General features: G+C 35.8%; 1 protein-coding gene across 5 annotated transcripts in view; it reads right to left on the bottom strand.

The window, feature by feature from the left end:
• The window catches only part of RTTN (rotatin), an 84,198-nt gene extending 61,981 nt beyond the window's left edge, over positions 1–22,217 (bottom strand). For 2 of the 5 annotated variants that reach the window (XR_014690381.1, XM_084511392.1), the window contains exons 1-12: positions 22,046–22,217; positions 21,694–21,881; positions 20,902–21,091; positions 19,523–19,612; positions 17,351–17,429; positions 15,956–16,070; positions 15,274–15,424; positions 13,959–14,124; positions 11,303–11,484; positions 6,230–6,345; positions 2,619–2,789; positions 519–731 (exon numbers count right to left, since the gene is read on the bottom strand). Coding sequence is in view for 4 of the 5 variants with exons in the window: in XM_084511392.1 (XP_084367518.1) it covers positions 519–731; positions 2,619–2,789; positions 6,230–6,345; positions 11,303–11,484; positions 13,959–14,124; positions 15,274–15,424; positions 15,956–16,070; positions 17,351–17,429; positions 19,523–19,612; positions 20,902–21,091; positions 21,694–21,881; positions 22,046–22,076 (1,692 nt within the window). In the remaining variant the exon portion in view is untranslated. The remainder of the gene's footprint in view (positions 1–518; positions 732–2,618; positions 2,790–6,229; positions 6,346–11,302; positions 11,485–13,958; positions 14,125–15,273; positions 15,425–15,955; positions 16,071–17,350; positions 17,430–19,522; positions 19,613–20,901; positions 21,092–21,693; positions 21,882–22,045) is intronic. The other 3 variants (XM_084511389.1, XM_084511391.1, XM_084511390.1) reach the window with 2 other exon arrangements.
• Positions 22,218–26,657: the final 4,440 nt, after the last annotated feature.

Genomic DNA, 26,657 nt, shown 5'->3' with positions numbered 1-26,657 from the left:
TGTATTTCATTCATTTATATTTATTTTGGTGACAACAGAATAAGCATTTTGCACCAGCAATAATTACTAGTCCATTCAAATAATGGAGAATATTTGAGCACCATGCTGGAATCTCTCTAAACTAATAAAACATAATGTAACAGTTGTCCTCGTAAGCGAACCACCCAAATTTCACACAGTCTAGAATTAGTAGTGTATTAGAAATACTATTACCAGATAGTTTGGAATTAAATTATCTAAAATATTTAAATACTAGGCAACAACATATACACACATGCATACATATACACATTATATATTTAAATATAGTACTTGTTTTTTTCCTACTACTTCGCCTATAATTAGATTATAAACCCACTTACAATCTGACTTTTTTCTTTGTTTTTTCCCCCTCATGAGTATAAAATACATCTGTTAGTTTTCTTTCACACTGCCAGAACATTTTTTACAAGGGGAAAAAACAAGCACAGGAAATAAGTTTGCCTACAGAAAATGCTTTATATAATGGAATTCCACACCTTCTTATGAACTTCAGTCATAAAGCTACAAGTGCATTCAATGGAATAAGCAGCTTCTGAAGCTTTTTTATAAATACTATAGTTCTCGGAACTCATCTGCTCCAGGTAGGCTGCAACAGCTTCATGAATGCTTGGATATTCCAAGGAAAAGGGTACATCCATAGAGAGAAGAAATAAAGCATTCAGCAAACTCTTTTGTGAAACTTTACTCGCCTTCAGAAAAGAAAACAAGCGTCAGAATAACACAGCCTGAAAATACAGTAAAACCAACAACAGCATTTGCAGTCTTCTAATAAGTATCATCATTATTGCTACTGCTTAAAATTTAGAAGAAACAAAAAATCAAATGAGTTCTATATGAAGAATTTATTTTTTGATTAAATTGTAGGAGTCCAGTAAATTCCAGTTCTAACATTAAACCTGCAACTAGTCACAAAATATGAGATGCATACAACCCAGCCACAGCACTAAAAACTTCATGGATTTGCCAGGTCAGTCTACTGTCCAACCACTAGATGGCAGAGAATATACAGACCACAATTATTTCTCTCCTACTAATAAGAAAAGGTGTACAATTGTATATAGTAATATCACATACTAAGAACTGTGATTTCTGTTGGTTACATTTTGTTTGGTTTTGTTTGTCTTCCTTACTGCAAGTCTTCATTCAACTTAAATTTTGACCTCAAATGCAGTAACTATTTTCAACTCCTGCTATATGCAAATTTAAAATTTTATATTAAATACATGAAAGCATAAAAATTAAAAAATCATTAGATTAATATGTCTGCACTTATTTTCAGGGACAAGAAACAACTTCATTAGTAAAAGATTTAATGTTCATGGCAAAAAAAAAAACGTAACTGAGAAGTGAATCTGTGTGTTGGGTCTGTCTGGGATGGAGTCACCTTTTCCCTGCAGCAGCCCAGAGTGCTGTGTTCTGCACTCGTAGCTGGAACAGCACTGATATCAGTCCAGTGTTGTGTCTATTGCTGCATAGTGCTGGCACAGCATCAGGACTCCTTCCAAGCCCCCAAGAGCCAGCAGGCTGGGGGTGAGCAAGTGATGGGGAGGGGACATTGCCAGGGCAGCTGACCTAAACCAACCAAAGGGATATTCCATAACACCTGATGTCACACTCAGCAATAAAAGGGGGGGGCTCTCATGGGGGAGGGGGCTGTTCCTCCTGAACAACCACTACGCATTTTTGAGGCCCTGCTTCCCAGGACGTGGCCGAACATCGCTCGTTGATGGGAAGCAGAGAATAATTTCCCCTCCCCCCCCCCCCCGTGCTTCCGTGTGGACTTATTGTTTCTTTTTCTCCCCATTCCCTTTCCCTTTAATTAAATCTCAAACCTTGAGTTCTCTGTTTTCTCCCCCTTCCTCTTTGAGGAGAGCAGGAGTGAGAGAGCAGTTGTGGTGGAGCTCAGCTGCCCACCCGAGTAAAACCACCACAATCTGCTATTCAAATTGAGCAATGTCTAGAAAGAACTATAATGCAATTTAAACTGACAAAAAACGTAAACAGACTTTTAAAGAGGATTTATTTTTTTTTTTTTTTTTACTACTTTGCATCCTACAACAACTTCCAACTACAAGAACCCTATTAGAAATAAATTCAGAAGAAACAACCCAAGAACTTGTTTAAAGAGCATTAAAAACAAACATTTTAAATCAGTAGAAAGTGTAAAGCATATTTGCTCACTACATTCCATCAAATTAAGAGTGATGATTTTACACAGTACTAGTCATACCATGTTAACAATAAACAAGCAGGGGGCAGCATAGCTTTGCAAATCATGAATAATACCAGGAAAAAAAAAGTTACAGGAAGAAAAAAACATTACATTTTGAAAGCCTCATGAAAAACACTGTATTAAAAGTTTTTTTTTTTAGACTTGTATTCTGCAGCAGATTCTGCAGAATGCACCAATACCTGAAGAACAAAGTTCCCTTCTTCAACCATATAACAGCCGATATAAGTCAGATGAATTTCTCTGTCTAGTTGCTGTTCTCCCAGCATTAAGTAAAACGTCCCTTTCTTCTCTCTTAAAACGCAAAACCCAAACACAATCACTTTTCAAATTAGCGATGGCCTACCTTTTCTACGGGGAGAAGTGTTTGCAGCAATCTAATAGTGAAAAGAGAAATGCTAGTAAATGCCATTCTGTGATGCACCATCATCACCTCAGGCTGCTCTGCACTTATATTGGTTTTGTGATATAATATAGTTTCTCCAAGCAAACCCAAGACCAGAAGCAATTTGTCTCTCTGAAAAGATAAAATTAAAAAATAAATAAAGCACACAATCATTAGAAGTAACTGACACGTTATAATTACTGTATAAATGCTGTAAAGATGTATAGTTATTTTGAAGATGCTAGATACTGTATGTGTTGTACCATTTTTCCATTTGTAAATTAGTATTTCATTCGGCTTCCAAATAGAACTTTGTCTAAGTACTAGACTTCACTTTACACCTTCATTTGCAGTTCTGAATACTTTGTTACCCATTAATAACTCGCTCTTCCATTTCTTCTCCCCTTGCTCTTCATTTCTTAATTCTTGCTCATACTCCATTTTGGAATTTCTAGCATTAGAGTATATTTTGAACATCTTTTTCAGTATAGAAATATTAGGATCTAGTTTGAACTCACTAATTAAACTAATTCAAAAATGTAAAAGAAATTAAAGAAAATATTTGAGATCAAATGTTTTATATGCCCATTCATCCTCAAAGGAAACATCAGCACATTTCTCAAATTATATAAAATCACTACCATTTGGAGGGATCCAACTCACTGACACAAGAAGGGGAATTTTTTTTTTCTCTAGAACTTGAAAAAAACAGGTTTTGTAGTTGGAATGCCAGATTTAGAATGCCAGTTTTCAGAGTAACAATTAAGAAGGCAATACCAAATGTGAGATTTGACTTATTAATTCTATTCATCACTGTTAAAGAGTTAATACATCCAACTCTAGATAAAATTGAAGAAAATGACAAAAAGCAATTGACTAAATCAAGTCTTTAAATAAATTATCATCAAAACTTATTGCACAGTGAGAAGAAAAGGATTTGTACTCTTCTTATAGAGTACAAAAAAATAAGTTTCTCTCTGTGCTGCTACAGTTCACAAGAAGTAGAGCCTCTGCTGCAAGACCATGGAATCTCAAGTCAGCAGTAGAATCAAAGACTTTATTCCTCCTTGAGACAGCAAGGACTGTTTTCAAAGCTTGTGATCCAAAAAACTGGAGGCTACAATAACAAAACTTTTTGACATGGCAGAATCAAACCATACTTAAGAACACATGACAAAACCATAAAAAAAAACAAACAAACTTTATTTGGGAGGATGGAAGCAGAAAAACATGCATGAAATGCATAGATATTCAAATGTAAGTATTTTTGATTGGGATTTCCAAAATAAATAATTTTCACAAATATAATCAATTGCAGAGTTTTAAAACCGGATAAACAAAGGAACATCAAGAATCAGCAAGAAATGCTTTCAAGCTTCCTGGAAGTGAGACACATGACCTCCTCCCCTTAGAGCTAATACAAAACAAAGAGAAAGAATGTTTTCTAAGCACTGAAAACTAACAATTCTATAAACACTATTTCTGGTAAAAGATATCTTATTCGATATATTATTAAGTAACACATAGGTAAACTTAACAGTTGTTTCACACAGTTGCTCATCTTCTACTTAAACACTACGAAAGATAAAGAGCTTTTTTTTGTTGTTTTTTTTTTTAATCAAATTGTTCTATCAAATTTAGCTTTTTTGAATGGCACTGCACAATTCAGTTCTGCATCATAAATGTAGATACTACACCTCTTTGAGGTTAAGTTTAAACAAACTAATACTTTACTAATAAATCTCAAAGCTCTACCTGTGGAAGAACTTTGGTATCAACTTATACCACCATATAACACCAAATATTTTTGTTTTGTTTTAAATAGGTATAACTGCATACAATTACCAAGCTTATTTGCAGATTTTTGCTTGTTAGTAGAACAACTTTTGTTTCCAGGCATCTAACAGCAATCAATATAGCATATGTGAGATGATGCTCATCATTTCTACTATACTTTGACAGATTTGTATGCAACTGAATATACTAATTCATGTCATGTAACAACTAGACAAAGATTATATTAAGCTCTTAGATTATCTCTGCTATCACCTGTGTACTTCGGGAGCTATCTCCTGGAGAATATTAACAACTACACTTTCTCCCTTTTCTCCTCTGGGACCCATTTGGTGGAGGATATAAGGAATGGTACCTCCTCCTCCTCTCCTTGTGGGATAGCTACAATAGCTTTTGAGTATTTTGAATGTCCTTGGGTAACCAACAGTAGTCTTCAGGATGCTTTTTTCTAAAGTTAAAGAATTAACAATGCCGCACGGGCAGTGTGGTAGTGGCGTGTGAAGATATGGGCAAGTACCTGTCACCTGCCTCCTCCAGTGGTTTTAAACCTTACTACTAAACAACTGTGGAACCCCCAAAAAAACGATAGAATGTCTGAAAGAAGCACGCCCTGATCCTGGCAATGCCAGAGTTACAGCTTGTCACACTGTGCTGGGGATGCTCATTATGAAAGCATCTGTCTTCCTGAGCAATCCCTATGCATATTAAGGCCTTACTTCCCTAGATGTGACAGACATCTTGCTGAATATCACTTGCTGACAGGAAGTAGAGAATAATTTTCTCCTTTTGCTTCCTTTAATTAAACCACTCCTCATCTCAACCCATGAGCCTTTTTTCCTCGTATTTTCTCTCTGTTCTGAGGAAGGGGAAGGAGAGACTGGTGAGGTGGAATTTAGCTAGCCATCAGTGTGAAACCACCACAGTTCTTTTACAGACTTTCCCAAGCAAAACTTCTTAGATTAGTGCAAGAAATCTTCAGTATTGACATGGTGTTAATCAATGACAATAGATTTTTGACAGACCAATATACTAATTCAAAGAAAAAAGTTCTCATTCTTGGATAGGTTCTATAGCTAATATATAATCATTTGTACAGTAGCAAGTAGGTAAGTCTCCAGTAATATTTTAATAATTATTGGAATACCATTAATATTTCATCTCTATAATGATTCTCAACTATGCTCAGGTATGTCTTTCCAGCAATTTAAATTGCTCAGCCATCAGCACCATAATGCTTAGAATCTCCCTTGGGCCAAACAGCTTTCTCCTTTCTTTCCAGCAAAGCAACAGAGTTAGAATAGCTGAAATCTGTGCAGAGATCTGTAAGTCCTGTGTGAGAAGTGGACACCATGTACTTTACAATTCCAGTTTTGGACCTAAACAGTTATATCCCTACTTTTAAACAGATAGTTTATAAGGTGTAAATAAAGCGAAACCTGTCATTTAAATCAAAATGCTCTTCAACATTTTCAGTCAGTATTTTTCCCTTAGATCATTTCTTACACGTGTTTCAAAGGCTACTTAACAGCTTTTCACTACAAGACAAAACTCATGATTTATTTTCTTGAGGTGAAACTTCAGTATCTTCTGGTAAAAGAACTTACATTTAAAATAAAAAGAATGTGCCAGTGATAAAACCAGTAATAAACTATTTAAGATTTTTCAAAACGATAGCTCAGCAGAACATTAAATATGTATATTAATCATGTCAGAAAACGTCAAAAGCTTACAAAAGCAGACTATTAAATATGTTTGACTGAAGCCTAAAAAAGTCTTACCAGTTCCAATCCAAAAAGGCTTTCATCTTCCCAAACATTCTCAGAAATAGCATCACCAATAAGGTACATGTTTTCAACAAGCAACTCAAGAACTTCCATTGTCACTCTCCTACTGCCTAGGAATACAAATGAGAGGATAAATTAAAATATAAGCAAAATAACATGACATTGAGACAACAGCAAGCTGAACAAGGGATTATTCTTAACCTGAAATTTTGAAATGTTAGTTTTCCTGTACACTTCTGTTACGCTAATGCTAACTACCCTCAACCAGCAACAGCTCTAAAAACATGGAAGACAACAACTAGGCAAAACCACAATAGAAGACATTAAAGCAATCATATCCATGAAAAAACACACTGCATTTGCTTATATCCTGCAATACAATTTATGTTTTATTACAGCTGTAAATCCAGTTACTGGATTTTGATGAAGTTCAGAATAGTCACTTCCACCACCACATCCATCGAGAGAGCTGGGTTACAGATATTCAATATATGTTGCCTGATAATCTGCATTTTCAGTATAGCAGAATGGCTTTCCTCCTAGACTATTTTGTTTGAGGTCTTCTTTTGAAAGGCAGATGAATAACCACTTTATCTGCTTGTACTTTTCTCCGTAACATTTTCTCCCCTTTCCCTAATATTTTGTTGCTCCTTCTGACTCAGAAAACAAGGCTACTCTGAGCTGTCTATTAGTGACTTTGATACTTTGTACAGCTTTATGCTTGGACATCGGACTACAAAGAAACCTGACCTAAGCTTAAATATTTACAACTACAAATACAACCCCTCCCTAAGATCCACAAATAATGAGATGTTAGAGGAGAAGCAGTGAAAGACTAGCATGTTTCACAAAGAACAAGGCAGAATATCTGGAGTTCAACCAAGTATTTTCAACCTCAGATAACAGAGGATGCCAAGGATGTTTGGCATCCTAGAGAACCATACTGTGACAGTTTCCCCCAAATACTTGATTTATCTCAACTGTTGGCTTAGTTACTTCTTGATGGTGTGTTTCTATTTAAAAGCACGGATGAATTCTACACACCGCTGAATTTTCCAATTCATTTTTGAACTACAATAAAGACTTAGCATCCCTCAAGATCTGTTTTAAAAATTAAAAAGCAAGCTCCATAGCTTGATACAGTGTGTATAAAAGAGAGAACAAAATAGTATATCTACCTTTTGTAGATTTTACACACTGCAGAAGCCTTGTTGGTATACTTGAAGGGGGGTGGGGGGGAAATGTGTGCGTCAATAATGTAGGGAAAATGATGAAAGCTCATGCAATTTGCAGCTGAAGTGTTCTGCTTTGAGCGAGCATATGGCAGGAAGGGCACAGGGCCTTTTTTGAAGGCTTGCTTTTTCCAATCTAACAGAAGTGCTGTATTCCATTCATTTTAAGCAAATATTACCAATTTGAGAAGTATATGCCTGATAACTTTCGTCCTCTCTTCATTATTTTGCAAATTCTTAATCAAATTTCTTGTGTCAAAAGCAGTTGAAAGGTGACTTCATAAATCACTAGGAAAAATAAAAGAATACTATTCTAATGCAAGTATTAAATAAGGGTGCTTTTAATTTGAGCTGTAGTTTCAGAAAATTTTGAAGTTAAAAGCTAAACATTACACTTGCAATAGTGCAGGAAATAACTTCCACGCAAAAAATCTATTCTGTAGCTGGATACCACCCTCGAAGACTACATTGAAGAATATATAATTATCTTGATAGTAAATAAAGTTAAAGTAGTTTTCCCAATCAAGTACTGACTGGTTCACACCAGATTGCAGTGACACCTGATAAGGAAAATACTTCATAAGCAGTAACAGAAATATCTTAATTAACAAAAATGCTGTTCTACTGTTCCTACTTCATAGGCTAGTACAAACTCAGGACTGCCATAAGAATGAGTTGGCAGAACCAATGAATAGGACAAAGTCAGTATTCTGTTTTTTCAGAATCATTTAGCATGATTAATATTTTTGGAACACTTTAATATAAGAAACTCTACCTCCAGAAGAATATGACAAATATATTCATACACATACAAAGATACTGAATTGTTAATTCAGCTGACTATGGCCTTCCCGCTAGGCAGATTGCTGAGATAACCTGTCTATATTGGTATAATCTCCTTATCCATATACAACACAGTTATGAATCTGATTTCAAAAGCAAATAATACAATAGCTAATCACATCAAACGTAGCTTCCATTCTCCTTGTATTATTAGTATTTTAATACAGAAATATTAGTATTTCTGCTGAAGACTACACTAAAGAATATATAATTAACCTGACAGCAAAAAAAAAAGTTAAAATAACTTTTTACCGCTACACAAGCTGACTAGTTTAGCAAATTGTTACCTTCAGATCTACAAAATTCACAAATATTAAATGAAATGTAAACTAAAGTACTATTAACTCTCTCTGCAACACTGTTTAGAAACTATCACAAGGAAAGATGCAAGTATTACATGGAGGCAAGCCCACAGGAACTGCAGATAGCACAGGTACTCAGATGTCAAAGTGGGCCAGCAGCATGAATTGACATACATGCACAACTATCACATCCAGTTGTTTTGAACGGTCTACATTACAATTCTTCATACAGATCATCACTATTGCTGTTACTCATTTTAATTACAGGCAGACAAATAACAAACACAAGTCTATGCGAAGAGACTAAACTCTCTCAATCTTTGCCTATGTATGAGTTTAGTATGACAAGACAGCTGACGTGATAATAGCAGATCCACAGGATGCGACTTCAGTCAAGGAGAGGAATGTAGTTCTAAAATAGAACTATCTCCATCTAAATTACCTCCATCTAAAATAGAATTATCTCCATCACCTTATGTTATTGCTTCCCAGTTTCACTGATATATATGAGAACCTTTAAATTGCTACAATATTGGCAAAGGAAAGGAATTTGAAATTAAGTAACAGGTATTCTTCCAAACCCAACTCTGAAACACATAGTTTTGTGTCTAAACTTGGCTTGTAAGAGCACATTTGCACCTACAGAGCTGGACCAAAATCACTTTAAAGAGTTTGATCTTACAAGCCAAACTAGCTGAATAAGGAAGCAATAAGGTGTTCAAATATCTGTTTGTTTTACTTTTTAAACATATCTGTCCACTTAGTCACATGGTCTAAACTTTTGGGTAGACCAGTGCGGTGCCAGGAGTTGGACTTGATGATCCCTATGGGTCCCTTCCAATTCGGGATATTCTATGATTCTAAGACCATTGCACCATAGTCTTACATGAGTACATTTGCAAGATACTCATTTCTCAACACCTGGGGGAATCATAAGAGTTCGTTATTATGAAACGCAGAGTAAGACGGATATGTTCAGTTTTAAATAATTGTCATTAAAACATTCTGTATTAGCACTGACTTTAAGCCACTGAACTTCAGACAAAATGGTAACAAAAAAAAACACAAACAAAACCCAAACCAAAAAAAAAAAAAACAAAAAACACAAAAAAAAAAAACAAAAAGAAAAAACACAACTATTGATTTCTGAAACAACTTTACATAACAAACCAGGTCAGCACAACAAAGTAAAAGTTCCAGAGAGCATCTCTACAAGGAACAGAATTTGAGCTTAACCAAAAGATATGTTACATTGTAAAATACAAATAAGTGAATTTTACAGTAGAGTTATTGATTTTCCCGTACCTAGTAACTTAACTAGTTGGAAGAAAAAGGATATTTATTTTAAAGTGATAATAATGCTAGTAAAGGTTCCTGTTCATTTTACTGAAAAAGCAATTCAGAAAACACCATTATATGAGGAACAGTGCGTTACAGCGCTGTAAGACAGTGACTGTCTTACAATGTCACAGTGTGCACTCACATCACAGGGTTTCAGATCAATGGGAACTAGATAAAAATATTGGTTTTCTTATCTCTGTCTCATTATAGCACAGTGGAAGAAGGAAGAAATATGATCTATTAGACTAAGTAGAAGTTTAGAAAAAAGAGCAAGAGAAATGGCCAAATTCATCTGAAAATGAATTTTAGTTCTATGATAAGCTGCAAAGAAACTTTAAACAAACACTCCTCAACGATGGAAAAAACTCACTATATTTTAACTCCATAGATTTGAAGTGACATGTCAGAAATGGAAAAGATGGGAAATAAAATTTTCTACATAATAAATGATGATGCCAGAAGTCAAGAATGTGCTTCTGAAGCGTTAGTATTTTTATGTAATATCACTATCCTAAAAGGAAAAAGCAAAGCTCTTATTAATGTGAGTTTGCTTTATTACCAAAAAAAATGGATTGAATAAACTTTCTTAGTGACATAAATGAATGCTGATGTTACTATCAAATACACTAAGTAAAAGAGTATTTTGTGATAAAAGAGGAAGTCATAAAAAGTTATAATGAATAAAAAAAAGAACACTGAATAAAAGTATAAGATTCATACATATTTTATTTTTTATTTTTTTAATTAAATCCTCATATTCCAGCTGTGACAGGCGTACTACCAAAAAAAAAAAAACAAAAAACAAACACTTAGTATTCTAATCAATCACAAATCAATATGGAAATAGCTGGAAACATATTTCCAGCTCCTATATTTGAAAACCTTACCTCTTCTACCAATATCTATTTTGAATTGTTTTACAAATAAATACCATTTTAGACAACCTAAGAACAAAAACACTAACAAAAGATTTTGCAATTTAGAATTAAGGTGAAATAAAAATCATTAGTTGCAATTAGACCATCTTTACTCGTGTTTCTTACTTCATACATAATAAAAACAAACATTTTTTCCGAATCTGTTTATTAATTCTTGAACATGAGAAAAAATACATGTTCAAAGAGATTGGGACACATATTTTGGTAAGCATTTTTTTTTTCCTTCTTCCTGAGTGATGTTCTATTTCACCGTGCCATTTTTCCCCTCACACACACACACTTAATCCTACCACTCCTCACTGTCCCTAAAGCACCTAAAACTTTCACAAGTCTGTAAATCAAACAGAAGATTGAAGCTTTATGATCTGAACAAAAATCTCCAGTGAAGTATTTCATTCAGAGTTTTCTCACCTGTTCTTAAAAGAGGTATAGCGTTTTCCAAGACTGAAACACAGAACTGAGGAAGGCTAAGCTGCTTCATCTGCAATTCTAAAGTGTCTTCATTTTCAGTATCTGGCAGGCCAATATGTTGTATGTCAAGTGGAGAATGCAGAGAGATTCTTGAGTTTGCATTTGCTTGAGTACTGTTTCCACTTAAAACAATAAAGAAAAAAACAAACAAAAGATAAACAGAGATATGTTAAGTCTTGCAAAGAAAATCCGTATATGTAAAAGATGACAAGAAGTATTTTGACATCATCTTTCTATAATGCATCCCCCTCCTTCCCAATCTTTTCTGATACTCACCAGTGCTGCAGGAAGCTGAGGATTTTGTTGTATGATTTATATATTTTTTTAAAACATAACTAGTAGGATCACAAGTGAATGCCTACTGTTTTAGCAGTCATTTTCACACTTAAAAGTGTATACTCAAAAAAAAATCACATGCAATGAAGAGATACAATATTGCAAGAGAAAAATCAGTTGATTTGAATTTTTTTTTTTATGAAGAAAGTCTAACAGATGCTTGAAGCAAGGCCACATTAAATCAAATTTCAACTCAAATTATACCAACTACATTAAAACCATTCTATGCAGCTAGCCACAGAACCCTTAGGAAGAAAATGTTACAGACTTTATTACAGACTGTAGGGCTTTCTCTGTCCACTGTTAAACAGAAAATATTACCTTCCCCAAAAAGTGCAACCAAGTATATATTAAAATAAGACATGTATGTATATAAAGCTTTTAACTACATAAAAATACATAGTTCGTAGCTTCACTTTCCAGGTGCTTTCAGAAGGAATTTAATTCTGTTGGCTGCCTTATCATTAACGTAATTCTGAGTTAATCTAACTAGCATAGTAAACAACATTTGAATTGCTTTAACAACCTGCATGACTTTTATAGTTTTTTTTTTTTTTTTCCCTGTTGCTGTTAAACAAGCTGAAGAAACTGAATTGTGGTATTACTGTGTTATTTTGTCTACCTAACAAAAAAAAAATCTCAAGAACAGTAACTAAGAGTTTAAAAGCTAAGATTAAGAGGATGATAGAAGACTGCAAGTGAAATAGGAGAGTTCAACAATACATAGTGGTTCTGACTGCACTTACCAGAGGGTAAGGAAGAAGAGGTATCAATCAAAAACAATTCAGAAGAGGAAAGGTTAAGTTTCCAGGCAGAATTTGAAATAGACAAACAGACAGATTGAAGAGTCTCAAGATTCAAGAATAAGGAAAAAAGAGTTATTTATAGAACTGCAAAAAACAAATAGTTTATATATTACATATTTTGCTCAAAAGGATAAGATTCATTAACAATTGCTCTTCCATATTAGAATCAAGAATGTCAAAGCAACATTATAGTAATCTGTTTCATTGGCTCCTTAAATATATTTTCTATTCAATGCTACATTTTTCTTTACCTTACTTCTGAGTTACATTATAATCAAACAAACAAACAAATCGTAACAAATATGATTCAGGGGCAGAAAGGATGCATGAAGAGAAGTGTACCTTCACGAACAGCTCTCAGTATGGCCTTATACTTTTAACGAATTATCACTATCTCACCCTCTATTTCATAGATGCCTCATCATTGGCATTATCTTTTATGCAAATTTCCTTACTACAGTCATAGCCAGAGCCATCACCGTCTCTTGCACAATATGCTCCAACATACTGAACTGTTAACTGTTCATCTCAGAAAAATAGCCAGCTCCTAGAATGCCTAAAACCTGGAAGTCATTTATAGTGACACATACATAGCAAAACCTGAATATACTAGACGTAATGTGAGTAAAAACAACCTTTTACCATAACGACTCACTCTCAAAACGCATATACACATAACTCTGTGAGCTATTTTCATCTGTAAAATCACTATTTGAATTCTTAGGAGTTACTCAATCATTAAGACAATACGCCATAAAGACTCAAAAGAACTACAAATGAGCACATGGTAAGGATTTGTAAGACCTTTTAAGTTCCCAAATGTTACGTAGTAAATACAATGGTGATTCTGGACTGGTAGCTTTAAGTACATTATATCAAGATAAGTAACATCCACACACAAACAACCATCTCAACATGTTGAGGACATGCAGTGAATTTGGAATTTCAAATCGAAGCTGCATTTTTAGAAGATGTACACCTGAAATTTGTTGTCAGCTTTAGCACCAAGGTTTAAAGAGTTTATTGCAAATCTTTATACAACACAGTATTTTTGGCAATACTTTACACTGTTACCTATGTGATGGCCATACAGTTTTTAAGAACCTATGGGTTCATCTGCCAACTAAAAATAAAAAACCCTGACTTAACCCTGAATAAACATTTATTTGTCTTTCAAGAATACACACGCAAACAGCATAATAATAATACTTAGATTTGTTAAAAGTATTGGTTGGGTACAGAATATGGCAGGTAAGACTGATCTCAAGTATTCTCAACACTATTTAAAGAACTGTTTGATTTTTTGCGCCATTTGATTACTTTCCATAAACATGGTTTGAATTTTAGCTGGTTAACAAAACTCACATAATACCACACACTGCAAAGGAGTTGATGCCATAATCCTCTATTAATAATACTAATTGAAGTATAACTTTATTTCCTATTTTATTCACCTAGAAGATGCTGCATCCCAATCTTGACCATCTCCTCTAGGACGCTGAACTGTCCTTCCAATCACAGATGGCCGAGGACTACTACTTCCAGGTGATGGATTCTGAGAACGAGGAGGACCTCTTGCTTCTTGACAATAAGATATAGATGAATTCTGTGAAGCTGTGCCTTTATAAAAGTTGTATATTATCCATTAATGAAATCTATTATTCTTAACAATACTATATAATTACTTTTACCATTACTTGACTAAGGTAGCATATGAAAAACTACAAGTTTGGCAAGCTAGGATGGCCTAACACTGGCAAGCATCAAAACAATGAAAACTACAGTGTTAATTTATTAATAATAAATTTTGAATATTTTAAAAAAAATCAAAACACGGGAATAATTTCATACCATATTTTGGTAATTGTTTTAGTCTGAGAACTGCACAATGGAGAATTATGTTTTTTAAGCTACATAAGCTTCAAATTAATGTCGCACTGGATGTGGTCAAGTATTTCAAGTCAAGCATAAAGACGCTGAGTTACAGATATAAAAACATATAAAAAAAGAGCCAACAAGATTTACGTCATAACCGACCAAAATACAAACACAGTCTCTGACTAAGGCTATTGGATTTGCTGATGTTATAATGTAATTAGTAAAGAAACAGCTGATAGATTAAAAGATTAAGAGACGAAGTATATTGGCAATTTTATGAAGAGAACCAGACTGACATTTGTTGATTAAATCCAGCTGACAAAATGGAAATAAGAAAATCATTACAACTAGTCTACATCATTAAATCTACAAAATTTAAGCCCTGAAAACATTGCCCTAACAACTGTAAAATTTGAAACAATTATTGAATTATTCTCAGACATCAGAATACAAAGAAGTTACCAAGTTTCAAGCAATTTGTAAGTAAACTGTTAAGCACTAATAACTCAAAAACTTTTCTGAGACTCAAAGACTGCCCACTTTTATTTTACAAATTTCGTTCAGGTTTATTTGTAAACCCCTCTCCTACTAACCTAAAAATAGTTGTCTACTGAAAAAAAGTTGATACATGGAATATCATAGGAAATGATTCAAATAATACATTTAATTTGAAAATGTTTAATATTGAAAAATAAGTATTCTTAAATAATGCAAGTACTCAAGAAACATTTACTAACATAAATAGTACTGAACATCATCACTTAGCAAAACAGTTTCACAAGATTCCGTTCACTATAAAGTAGTGGGTTTTTTTGTTTTTTTTTTTTTTAAAATATTAGACATTCTTACCTTTAAGAAAAACACAATATTAAACTATTTAAAAATACCCACCTTGCTCAGTGGAAAAAAAACTTGGATCTCTGTGAAAGTTAAGTCTGCTTCTTAAGAAGATGCACAACTGTTGCAGGCAAGACACGGCCTGCAAAGCTAACCGATGCCTTCCATCTCCTCCAAAAGCCAGGTTTAGCAGAGATAAAAGGCTCTGCAAATATAAAACCATTAACACTAGTAGCTCAATATTACTGCACTTTCATGAGCAGTCAGGATAGAAAGAACCTTGCACTAAATACAGTTCAAAAACGTCTCTAAGTAAAAATCATAACAATGAATAAATAGACTTAAGTACTGTTTTCTCACTGAATACAAGGCTATCAGTCTCAAAGAAAAACTGAGTTTCTCATTATTTTATTTCCAATTATACTACTGCTTTTATGATGGGATGCCCTTGGATGGTGTGTGTATTCCAGGAACACAATTTTGCCTTACCCAGATGAAATGAAGTATTACTTCACCACACACTTCATTACTGATTAATAATATACATGATTACAACAAAATAATTAGATCTAATACATATATAATTTAGAGCTAATGTCACTGTTTCAGTGCATCGAGAGTTTGACTTAAAGGGACTTCTGCTAAGAAACAAATTGTATCATTTACATCATTTCTTACTTGACAAAACTGATTCCATAACAAAACAAAAATCAGTAAACTTGATGTTAGTTCTTGCCTGAACAATCTTTGGTCTTTGAAGGAAGATCTCAGCAGGAAAATCTTGCATAATCACATCCTGAAGAAGCTCACAAGTACTCCAAATTAAACTTTGGTTGCTACTTCTCAAAGAGCTAAAAATGCAGTTTGTGTTTAAATGCACATTAAAAACAAGAAAACAGTAATCATTAGCTTGAACAACTCTCTACAAGAAAGTTATAATCACAACACTGAAGAACCAAAAAAACAGTTGTAATTCTACTGTCTAGCAATTTTTTTTTTTTAAACTTGAGTTATTCCTTAGCTACGCTAATTGTGTATACAATAAAGGAAAAACTCAATTCCAGCTGTCATGTAAAATTAAGTTCCCAGAAGAGAAATAACCGTATTGATTCTGAATTTGAAATTAAAATAAGAAAGACTGGTAATTCCCTGTGAAGCTAGTGATTATCTCAGTGGTATATAGCACGCAGTCTAACACTTACAAAGCTTCTTCGGTTAGTAAGGTTCATGTAGAACTATGAAACACTCAAATTATATATGTGGGAAGTTATATAAAGTAACAAATTTAGTAGCTATTAGCTAAAATGTATTACAGTAAATAAAAGAGCCTTTTGGATGTTCTACTTCGGTTTTCCTTTTTTCTATTTTTACTGTTTTAAAAACCACCATTAAAATTTCAAATGTCCTATTCCAAGGATCTAATTTTTTTCCTACACTGCACTTTCTACATAAAGCAGATGAAAAGTTAAAAAGATTTTCCAACTTCAGAGATCTTTTGAAAGGAAAAAAAGTAAAAATCTGTTACAAGAAATCTTACAATTAACCAGACTTGCTAAATAATCTAGTTCACCACAATGCATTGCTGGCTATGCCAGCAAATCCATCCCACAAGGAATCCCACATTTCCTTGGGAAAAGCTTCTTTGGGCCACTTCAGACATTAGTTTTCTATATGAAGAAAAAATACCAGTGCAGAAAGAAGATCTGAGTGCCTTATTGCTTGAATAAGGCACTGCAACAAAAGTTTTTCTCTATCAAGTGGCGGGGGGGGGGGGGGGGGGGGGTGGAAAACAGTGATAAAATAAAGATTTTGTTCCAGCATGTTCTAAAATTAACTGAATGACGTATTTGACTCACTTGACAAATTTAGAAAACTGAACCGACATGAACAAAAAATGTACTCTGAATTAAACACTAAGAATTGATACAGGCATTAGGAAGAATCCTGCCCTGTTACAACTCCTTGTTTATCTGCTCTGCTAAACTTCAGTGTAGTATTTACAACCATTTATCAAAGATTAACTCATTGGTTATTTACAGGAACAGCCTAATTACAGAAGGAAAGAAGTTTAGAACCCCCCAAAAACAATTAAAAACAAAAACAAAATAACACAATGCTTCTGTTACTGTACCTTTCATTTGATGAAAGAATGTGTCTATCAGTTGAAGTAAGAGTTAGCCAAGGAAAAGTGGAAAATTTCAAGCATTTTGCTGAAGAAAAGGAAAAAAGCAGGTATTTTAGAGCATATTTTATAGAAATATTAAACTGTATATTTCTATAGCAGTCAAATATGATATGATACTCTATATGAGTAGAGTATACTAGAGTATAACTATCAAATATGATATTCTATATGAGACCTGAAAAAAAATTCCTTTTACTAAATATAGATTTAAAAAAGAAAATGAAGCACTACTGATGAGTTTTCAGCAATATCAAAGAATAAAGACCAAATCACAATGAAATGTGATTATTAAGGGCAAGTTGTACCTGACCAATCTGGTGGCCTTCTATGATGCAGTGACTGCATCAAGTTGACAAGGGAAGACCGACTAATGTCATCTACCTGGACTTCTGCAAGGCTTCTGACACGGTCCTGCACAACACACTGATCTCCAAAATTGAAGAGAGATGGATTTGATGGGTGGACCATTAAGTAGATAAGGATTTGGCTTGAAGGTCATACCCAGAGAGGTGTGGTCAATGGCTCTATGTCCAGATGGAGGCTGGTGACAAGTGGTGTCCCTCAGTGGTCTGTCTTGGGACCAGTGCCATTTAACAACTTCATCAATGACACAGACAGTTAGGATCAAGTGCACCCTCAGCAAGTTTGTAGATGATAGCAAGCTGAGTGGTACAGTTGATTCAACAGAAGGAAGGGATGCCATCCTAAGGGACCCGGACAAGCTTGCAAAGTGGGCCCACAGGAACTTAATGAGGTTCCATAAGTCCAAGTGCAAGGTGCTGCATCTGGCTCAGGGCAATCCCAGACATTAGTACAGCCTGGGAGAAGAACTCATTTAGAGCAGCACTGCAGAGAAGAACTTGGGGGTTCTGGTGGACAAAGAGCTCAACATGAGCCAGCAGTGTGTGCTTGCAGCCCAGAAGGCCAACTGCATCCTGAGCTGCATCAACAGAGGGATGGCCAGCAGGTCAAGGGAAGAGGTTGTGCCCCTCTGCTCTGCTCTTGAGAGGCCCCACCTGGAATACCGCATCCAGAAGGATGTGAAGATGTTAGAGTGGGTCCAGAGGAGGGCCACGAAGACGGGCTGGAGCCCCTCTCCTACGAAAAGGACTGGGGATGTTTAGGCTGTAGAAGGCTCCAAGGAGACCTCATTACAGCTTTTCAGTACTTAAAGGGAGCTTATAAAAAAGACGGAGAGTGACTTTTTACTCAGTCAGACAATGACATGACAAGGGGGAATGTTTTTAAACTAAAAGATGCGTGACTTTGATTAGATTGATTAGATGTTAGGAGGAAATTCTTCATGCAGAGCATGATGAAACACTGGAAGAGGTTACCCAGAAAAGCCATGGAAGCCCCACCCATGTTCAAGGCCAAGTTGGATGGGGGTTGGAGCAACCTGATCTAGTGGGAGGTGTCCCTGCCCATGGCAGGGGGCTTGGAATTAGATCGTCTTTAAGGTCGTTTACAACTTAGAGCACTAGAATGGCACAGGATTATTGAAATAGGTTTTAGCAAATGGAAAACACATTATTAGTGAAAGAGTACTTGATTGACCACATCATGCTTCCAGTCAAGTTATAATTTTGTTCTGCTGCTAAAGAATACTTGCATAATCTCTAAAAGCGGGAAATTGACCTCATGCTTTTACTTTTAAGGCAGAAGAAATTCTAGTTGTTACTAAATTATAACACTACGTAACTTTTAATGTACTTTAAGTTCATAGAAGTTATTCCACAATTCTAAAGATAGATAATGCATTGCTAAAAAGTAATCTAGTGATTTATATACAGTAACTACAAAGTCAGGTTTTAAAATCTACTTCTCAGCACTGTATTATATGTTAATTATGGGAATTGCCACTAGCATATTGGTGCAGGCAAAGACTTGTCAAAGTAATACTTGTCTGTGTTTGTCAATATTATTTTCATATTTTACTGACAATAAATAAAAATGTAACACTTTTTTATTTAGGTATAAGGTAAAGATTTCTAAAGCACCTAAAATACAGGAAAAAGAATAACCAATATTAATATTTGAAATTGAAATTCAATCTATAGAACATCTCTATGGACTTTCTGCAATTATATACATACTTTCTGTGATTAATATACATACCATGCGTTCTTTTGAGAGGTATTTCTAACTGTGGCATATTGCTTCTATCTTGACAAAAATATCCAGTGAATACTTCCTCTTGAGGTGGAACTACAACAAATAAAGGGTAAATTAAAAAAAAAAAAAAAAAGTAAATTAGAAAAAAAGAGAGCAAAAGTTAATTTATCTTTATTGCTTTACCTGAACTGCCTCCTTTTCGTCCTACTAATGAAAGTGATTTAAAATGAACTTGGGAAAGCAAAGAAAACAAAACTGTAATCATGTCTTATTTTATAAGTGCATTTTGTAATTCCCCCCCTTTCTTTTCTTACACTACCTTGCATACTGAGGGAGAAATAGGAGCTAAGATGCTATTTGTAGTTATTTATTTATAAAAGCAACTTTTATAATCAAAAATGTCTCCATACTGCTACTTTTTCAAGTCAGCTGAAATGTTGTGTCCCCTGTATATAATATGCATATTAATATTTAATAGATACAATCAATATGCAAACTACATTACAAAATCTACACAAGGTATGTAACACCAAAAGCAATCTCTCTGGAACTTATTTGATCACTCATATATGTAATTTACAGTATAAGAAGGAAATGTGTGTTATATTTCAATTAGGGAGTTCCAAATAAATATATTTTAAGAATGCATATATTACATTATTCCCCATACACCAGGGATTTTAGATGAAAATCTTGGTGAACTTTTATTGGGACACAGGGAGGAGAAAATAAAAAAAATAAAAAAACAAATCAATGAACAGCCATCAGATTGTTCTGGCAAATTGAAATTCTGAGCATTGGACAGGTTGCAAAAACAACAGAAAAGCTACTTTTATCTCTGAGATTGCACAGTGTGACAGAGTTGTGGCCATTACTACTGTACAGTATAACATCTGTGGCTTTCCCACAGATGTTGGAGGATTATGTAAGGCCTTAGCAGTTTTAAAATAAAAACTTCTACTAGGGTAATTTACTGCTTGTATTTTTTTTATTCCTCCCAGAGTTAAAGTCCGCTATGCAAAATGTAGCAAAGCATGCCAGCTTAATTTTAGTTTTGTTCAAAAAGTTGCTACACTCGCTACCATAAAGCAATCTTTGGAAGTTACTCCTGTGTCATGCCTCTTTCAAATTATAAGTTAATACACACTGTGAAACTGGACAGAATGTCTGATTACAAACAGGGCTTTTCTTGTGCAGATAATTCCATTAAAGGCATTACATGATTAAACTAAGGTCACACTTTTTCTGGCATAATCATTGACTTCACTCAATTCCCAAGAATACATTCATCAACTCAAAAGGTCCACTTTTCAAAACCTAGAAGCTGTTCATTTACTTTATTTTCATTCTAAATAAGTCACGCTCCCAAATATATAGTTTACCTTGTTGATCTACTGAAGACTGAGCCTGATAATCTCGTGGTAAATAACTAGGAATTTCAGCAGGAAGTAAGAACAGTCCATCCACAATCCCATCAATTATAGCTTGCAAGTTTGGTTCAACATCAGCACGAAGCTGAGAGAAGAACTCCACAGCACCAATTCCAATCATCTTCTGGGCAGCAGCTGGATGCTACATTAGGACAAATAATTAACAGTTAGTTGGAAGAATCTTAAGGACTTCTGAGAAAGGAAGGGAAAAAAGAAAAGGAGTTATAAACAACACTTAAGTTTGGTTTGCCCTTTATTTGTTTTGGGGTTTTGTAGACCTTTCACTGGTATCAAGGATATGCTTTTTCATTTCTTCTGTATAATTGCTGTTTAGCGATTAAAACATTCTCATCGGCTGAAATCTGTAAAACTTAAGCAAAATTCTCTCAACCTTTTAAGAATGAATAGTAACACTGCTCAAATCTTCACTTCTCAGGAACAGTGCAAGTGCTTGCCCAAGAAGAAATTAAAACACTAAATGGGAAACTGAAGAAAAACTAAAGCAGAAAGACAGTAAATAATCATTTTTCCAGCCACCCCTCCAAACAATTGCATAGCAAGCCACTCAAACGGTTTCCATTTATGTTTACATAGAATGATAGAACGTTTCTTTTTTCCCCGATTTGTAAAAGACAGTGTAGAATCTCATTACCAGGAGCTACAAAACTACATAGCGTATAGTTTTGTTTAGCACCCCAAAGATGGTTTAAGGATGGTTTAAGGATAAAGGCAAGTTAGTCGTACCTTGATCAAACCGCTCACAAAATTCAGCACTTCCTCTTTCATTGGCACTACCGGAAAATTGAACCACTCCAGCAGGTTAGGGAAAAGCACTTTCTCCTGGACTAGATCGGCGTAGGAAATCAAGTTGTGATCCAGTTTCAGCAGGATATTCCTCAGAGAGCGTTCTCGTATCTCTGCCAGCTCGTGACCTAAGCCCCCCCCCAACGGGACAAAACCGAGTTAAGATTACCGGACAATTCCTCCTTCGGACAACAACAACGCCACGGGAGAGGGGCGAGAAGCGCGGCGGCCCGGTAACGCGACGGGACGGAGGGGGAAGGGGAGGGGGAAGGAGGCTGCCGCCAGCCGTTACCCAGCTTCCTGACGAGCGCCGCCAGCTCCATGGCGCTCCTGCCGCCGCAATTCAACCGCCGCGCCGGTTCCGCCAACCGCCCCGCCGCGCCCGGCCAGCGCCGCCCGCGGGGCACCTCGGGAAACGTAGTCCCCTTCGCTTCACTGCCCCGGCACCGTCGCGGAGCACCTTGGGAGCAGGGCGCTCCCCGCGCACGCTTGTACAGGGAAGGCCCCGAGCGCTCCGGCGGGAGTGGAAATAACTACAACTCCCATGGGGCTCTGCGCGTGGGCGGTCTCACCGGCGGGGAGGGGCGGTGCGGCCGGGGCTGAGCTCTGACATGGCCCCGCCCAGCCTGGGCCCTGTGGCGCGATCCTTTTCTTCGTTTAATTTCTGCAGTCAGTTTGCTGTTGGTTACCCGTGCCTTGGCAGCGCAAGGCCGTCCCGTCAGTACCCCGTGCAATGCAGAAGCCCAGCTACGCAATTAAAAAGTGTGTGTTTACCTCCTGGCTCAACGAGCAGCACCCTGTTTGCGCAGTGGTGCTGCTGCGGGTCAGTCTGCCCAAACCAAACCAAACCAAAACCAAACCAAACCAAACCAAAACAATCCACCCAAACCCGCCCAAACCCAACCCAAACGCAAAACAAACCCAACCAGCTACCCATCTAGCAGCACTGTAATGCACGCATTTCAATAATAATCACCACTCTCTGCCCGGAAAGGAGCTGCCGCATTGGTGTTTGTTCTGCTTGTAGCTTGAATAAAAGTCTAAAAAGACAGCTTGTGGCCTTGTCTGTAACTCTAGGATGACAGTTCTTCATATCTTCAGCTCTGGTATCATTCTTTGATGCATGTTTGCAACATCTTTTTTTTTTTTTTTTTTGGTCTAAGGCCAAATATGGAGTTAATCAGGAAAGGGTCTGAGGGTCTGTTTTTCATCCTGAAGTGCCCTCATGACCCCGGCCGGGTTGGAAGCCAGCGAATGATTTATGTTTATAGTAATAACTGAGTACTTGCCAGTGTTTCTTTGATGTAACTGGCAAAGCTCTGGAAATAGCCCTTGGTGACTCATGTAAAGCAAATAGGATGAATTAGTAGGTGGATCATGAGGGCCTTTTTAAAAATTTTTATTTTATTTTATTTTATTTTATTTTATTTTATTTTATTTTATTTTATTTTATTTTATTTTATTTTATTTTATTTTATTTTATTTTATTTTATTTTTAATATAGCCTAGACTCTAGAATCACTGAATTGCTGAGATTGGAAGGGACCTCTGGAAATTGTCTGGTCCAATCCCCTGCTCAAGCAGGGACAGCTAGAGCAGTTTGTCCAAGAGCAAATCCAGGCAGCTTTTGAGTATCTTCAAGAAGGAAGACTCCACAACCTTCCTGGGCAACCTATGCAAGTGCTCCATCACCCTCACTGTAAAAAAGTGTTCCCTGACGTTCAAAGGAAACCTCCTGTGTTTCAATATGTGCCCATTGCCTCTTGTCCTGTCACTGGGCACTGCTGAAAAAAGCCTGGTTCCATATTCTTTGCAACCTCCTTTCAGATATTTATAGACATTGATGAAATCCACCCTGAGCCTTTTCTAGGCTGTAGAGTCCTAGTTCTCTTAGCCCTTCCCCATATATGAGAAGCTTCAGTCTCTTCATCATTTCTATGTCCCTTCATTGGACTCTCCAGCATGCCCATGTCTCTCTTGTACTGTGGATCCCAGAACCTGCCACAGTATTCCATGTGTCATCTCACCAGTGCTGAGTAGAAGGAAAAGATCGCCTCCCTCAAACTGCTGGCAATACATTGCCTAATGCAGCCCAGGAGCTTCATTTTCAACTTGATGTCCACCGGGACTCCTCCTAGGTCCTTTTTCTGCCAAGCTGCTTTCCAGGTGGGTGACTCGTAGCATGTACTGGTGCCCACGTTGTTGCTTCTCAGGTGCAGGACTTTAAATTTCTCCTTACTGAACTTTCTGAGGTTCTTGTCAGCCCATTCCTCTAGCCTATCCATGTCCCTCTGGATACACTACCTTGTTTATAATGCAAGGCAATTTCTCAAAGCAGAGTGTCTTGAACACATAGTAAGGATGCATAGTACATTATAGATTGCCTATTAGGAGGGTGATGCTTATTTTTGAAAGATGGTGCTTGCCATCATAATTGGAAAAAATAAATTGATGATAGGTGGTGTACAAGTGGTGGATGTTGTTTCACGTGTATGCTCATAAAAAGTTTTTGTATGTAACTGCAGATGCAGAAATGAAGATGGCCTTGTTATCTTCATAGTTTGTTTGTTTGTTTGTTTATTGCATAAGAAAATACATTTTATCACAGCCAACAAAACGTTGGAAAGTGTAGTACAGTATATGCAAATGATTTCCAAATGGATATATGATGCTGCCCTCTCAGTTTCCATCTAATAGTTTTTCCAACCTGGTTGCCATCACTGTGCTATTATTTCATAGTAAACTTATATTAATATAATATATTAACTCCATCTACAGTATCAAGCCTGTAGTAAATTCTTAATTACAACTCTGAGCAAGAGAGCATTTTGCAAGAGTATTTGTATCTGTGGAACAATAAAACAAAGGAGCTTGATTAATCTGATTATAAGCATATTATGCTTGCTACGACTATATTTTTTTACACAAGAGGCTGAATTTACATGGATCTATCAGTGTTTTTCTACAGCAATTACAAAAGAGACGTCACTGACTTGGTAAAAGTTCCTTTTAGATATGCATGAAGAGCTCTCACCAGATGGATATAGGGCTGCTAACAGTTCCCCAAGTAGGTTTGCTGGGAACTTAATGAGACCCTGTATCAGAACCTATAATAATGGAGTGGATTTGTATCTCATTTGTCCTGCAAGGAGAAGGAATTGCTGAAGCTGTCATTTCCCAAAAAGAACTAAGTAAAAATGTTACTTTAGAAAGAAACATGCATCACTGACATCTATAGGAATGTTCAATAGATACCTTTCTTGACTCTTTGAATATGGTCAATCAATATTGCATGTGAAAAACAAATGTTTTCTTACACCGTCTTCAGTGTCTGAATTCATAGTTAAAGAAAAGATTCATAGTTGCTATCAATGCACAGGTGCCACATGTACACTCTCCATTGCTAGGATACTCCTCAGCACTGTAAGTGCTGGCATTTCATTCAGATTTTATTAGCTGAAGGCCTAATTAAGTTCAACTGAAAAAATATTCCTAGCCTTGAACAGCATCTTCAATATTCTTGCTCCTATTGTAGACCAGAAAAAAGGTTGTGTGTACCCAAAACAGTGATCCAGAGGCATGCTTTATCAGCTGATATAATGTATTCTATGCTATATGGCTCAAACTGGTATTCAAGATGATCAAGAGTAATCAGATGTGCATTGCTACATGTAGAGGAATGACATCTTAAAGTGTCTCTCTCCTAAAAAAAAAAGGGGGGGGGGACAAACAAACAAACAAACAAACAAAAACTTTTACTGAATACATGAAAGGAAAGAAAATGGTAGATGGATTTAAAAAGTATTGCTGGGATTCTGAGAAAATCTAAATAGGAGAAGAAGGGTCTATCATTATTAGGAGCACTGATTCCCTGTGTGTCTGTATCTCCTGTTTTGGACTCCCACTAATGCTTTCACTTCCTCCTACCTCCTATTTCCCATTAGCCTGCGGATTCCCATAACTGCTTCCAAAACCAGTTTGACTTTTTCATCTCCACTAGCATTATTTAACACGAATATCTGTTCTACCATGTATATTCTTATTGATCTGAAGTCCAAATGTGTAGGAGTTTCATCACTGGGGAAATTAGTCACTGAATCTCATTTACATTGTCCCTTGATACTTTCTTACTGTACTCTACATAAGATGTACTTTAAAGAACTGCCTACTCCTATATCCTCACATGCATGGTTTCTATAATTCCAATAACTTTTTCTTCTAATCTCTTCTATATCAGTTGCATTTTATCCTAAGCTCTAATTTTGTTCCAAAAGCCATCTTTTAGCAATTTCACTACAGGATGTTCTGTAACTTTGAAATTCCCCTTCAGTTAAATGCCTTAGAGAGAGATGAGCTTGAAAAAAAAAAAAACTGAGTATTTTTGAAGGACTCCTTTTATTTTTATTTATTATTACTGTGATTTATTCAATGCAGGATGAAGTCATATTATCTTTGCATTCTTTTTTCAAAGTTGTGTATTCAAAATAAAATTTATTTCCTTTTGAATTCTGTCCTCTTATATTCTTCAAGTTGCTCTGAAGATCACCATATCAAAGACTGTATATGACAGTCTCAATTCCACTTTTGATAATATTCTTACTGTACTTCTGAGCATAAGTGTTGCAGTTTATGATTCTCCATGAATTTCTTGCTGTCTGACTTTTCACATACACTGAAGAGCAGCAGTCTTGTGAAGAAACATAAGATCATGTGGGGAGAAAAAAAAAAAAAAAAAAAAAAAAAAAACAAACGTGAATTCTAGGTGCTTCTCCAAATGAAATACCAGATGCGGACCGTGATGCCCAAGCTTTGTTAACCTCTATATTTAAAATGAACCTTGTGACTGAAAGAAGACAGTAAAAAGGAAGGACAGAAAACAAAGAGAATGAAAACAGTAGGAATGG

This window comes from Aythya ferina (genome assembly GCF_964211825.1).
Source record: "Aythya ferina genome assembly, chromosome: 2".
NCBI classification, from domain to species: Eukaryota; Metazoa; Chordata; class Aves; order Anseriformes; family Anatidae; genus Aythya; species Aythya ferina.
The sequence above is the reverse complement of the archived record's forward strand: the minus strand, read 5'-3'. Positions and strand labels throughout refer to the sequence as shown.